Genomic DNA, 898 nt, shown 5'->3' on the forward strand with positions numbered 1-898 from the left:
GCTGGGAGTAACCTGCCCTGACTCACGCCCTGTGCCCTCCGCCCTCCCGCTCACCCACCTCCGCCTTGGTCCTGGTCCTCCCCGGTGCTCTGCTCTGACTCGGTCTCCCCTTTGCCCTCTGTCCCCTCACCCCCCCGCCTCGACCCGACCCGCCAGGTCCTCTGCCCTGACTGGGTCTCTCCTCTGTCTTCTCACCCCCCTGCCTCTGCGTCGACCCCGGTCCTGTCGGTGCTCGCCTGATTGGGTTTCTCCTCTGCCTGTGCCCTCCCACCTGCCCCTGCCCCGCCTCTGCCCTGCCCCGCCCCCACCTGGCTCTCTGCCTGACTCAGTCTCCCGGCCCAACCCCCGCGCCCATGCCAGCGGCTCTGGGCTCACTGCCAGGTGCCCCACTTCTCCTGGTTCCTCGTGGTGTCACGCCCCGTGTCCGATGCCTGCCTGGTCCCCCCGGAGGGAACGCTGCTGTGCTCCTCCGGTCATCCTGGGGTCAAGGTCACCTTCCCCCCTGGGGCCACCGAGGAGCCCCGCAGAGTCTCCATGCAGGTAGGGCGGGTGCTCCGAGGGCAGTGGGCGGTGGCGCCTAAGCCCCCAGGGGGACGCTCAGGCCCCTTGGGCCCCAGGTGGTGCACATGGCCGGCCGGGAGCTGCGAGCCCTTCTGGGGGAGCCCGAAGCCGCCGTGAGCCCCCTGCTGCGCCTCTCCCAGAGCGGCCCACCCAGCTTCCTCCAGCCAGTCACCGTGCAGCTGCCTCTGCCCTCCGGCGTCACGGGTGAGTGGTGGCTGGGCACATCTGGGCCTGGGGCCGCTGTGGGTCTCTGCCTGGAGGTGCCCCGCCAGGGGCCTCACCGGCCGGCCTCCCACCCCCAGGTCACGGCCTGGACCGCGCCCGCCTGCACCTGCTC

General features: G+C 72.0%; 1 protein-coding gene across 1 annotated transcript in view; it reads left to right on the forward strand.

Annotated features, from left to right (window-relative positions):
• Positions 1-895, forward strand: part of LOC103251055 (p53-induced death domain-containing protein 1-like) — a gene marked incomplete at its 3' end in the record, with an annotated part of 2,051 nt that extends 1,156 nt beyond the window's left edge. The window contains exons 2-4 of the mRNA XM_008049662.1: positions 330-540; positions 618-765; positions 864-895. Coding sequence (XP_008047853.1) covers positions 330-540; positions 618-765; positions 864-895 — 391 coding nt within the window. The remainder of the gene's footprint in view (positions 1-329; positions 541-617; positions 766-863) is intronic.
• Positions 896-898: the final 3 nt, after the last annotated feature.

This window comes from Carlito syrichta, unplaced genomic scaffold (assembly GCF_000164805.1).
Source record: "Carlito syrichta isolate Samal-C Ts95f unplaced genomic scaffold, Tarsius_syrichta-2.0.1 Scaffold135897, whole genome shotgun sequence".
Lineage (NCBI taxonomy): Eukaryota > Metazoa > Chordata > Mammalia > Primates > Tarsiidae > Carlito > Carlito syrichta.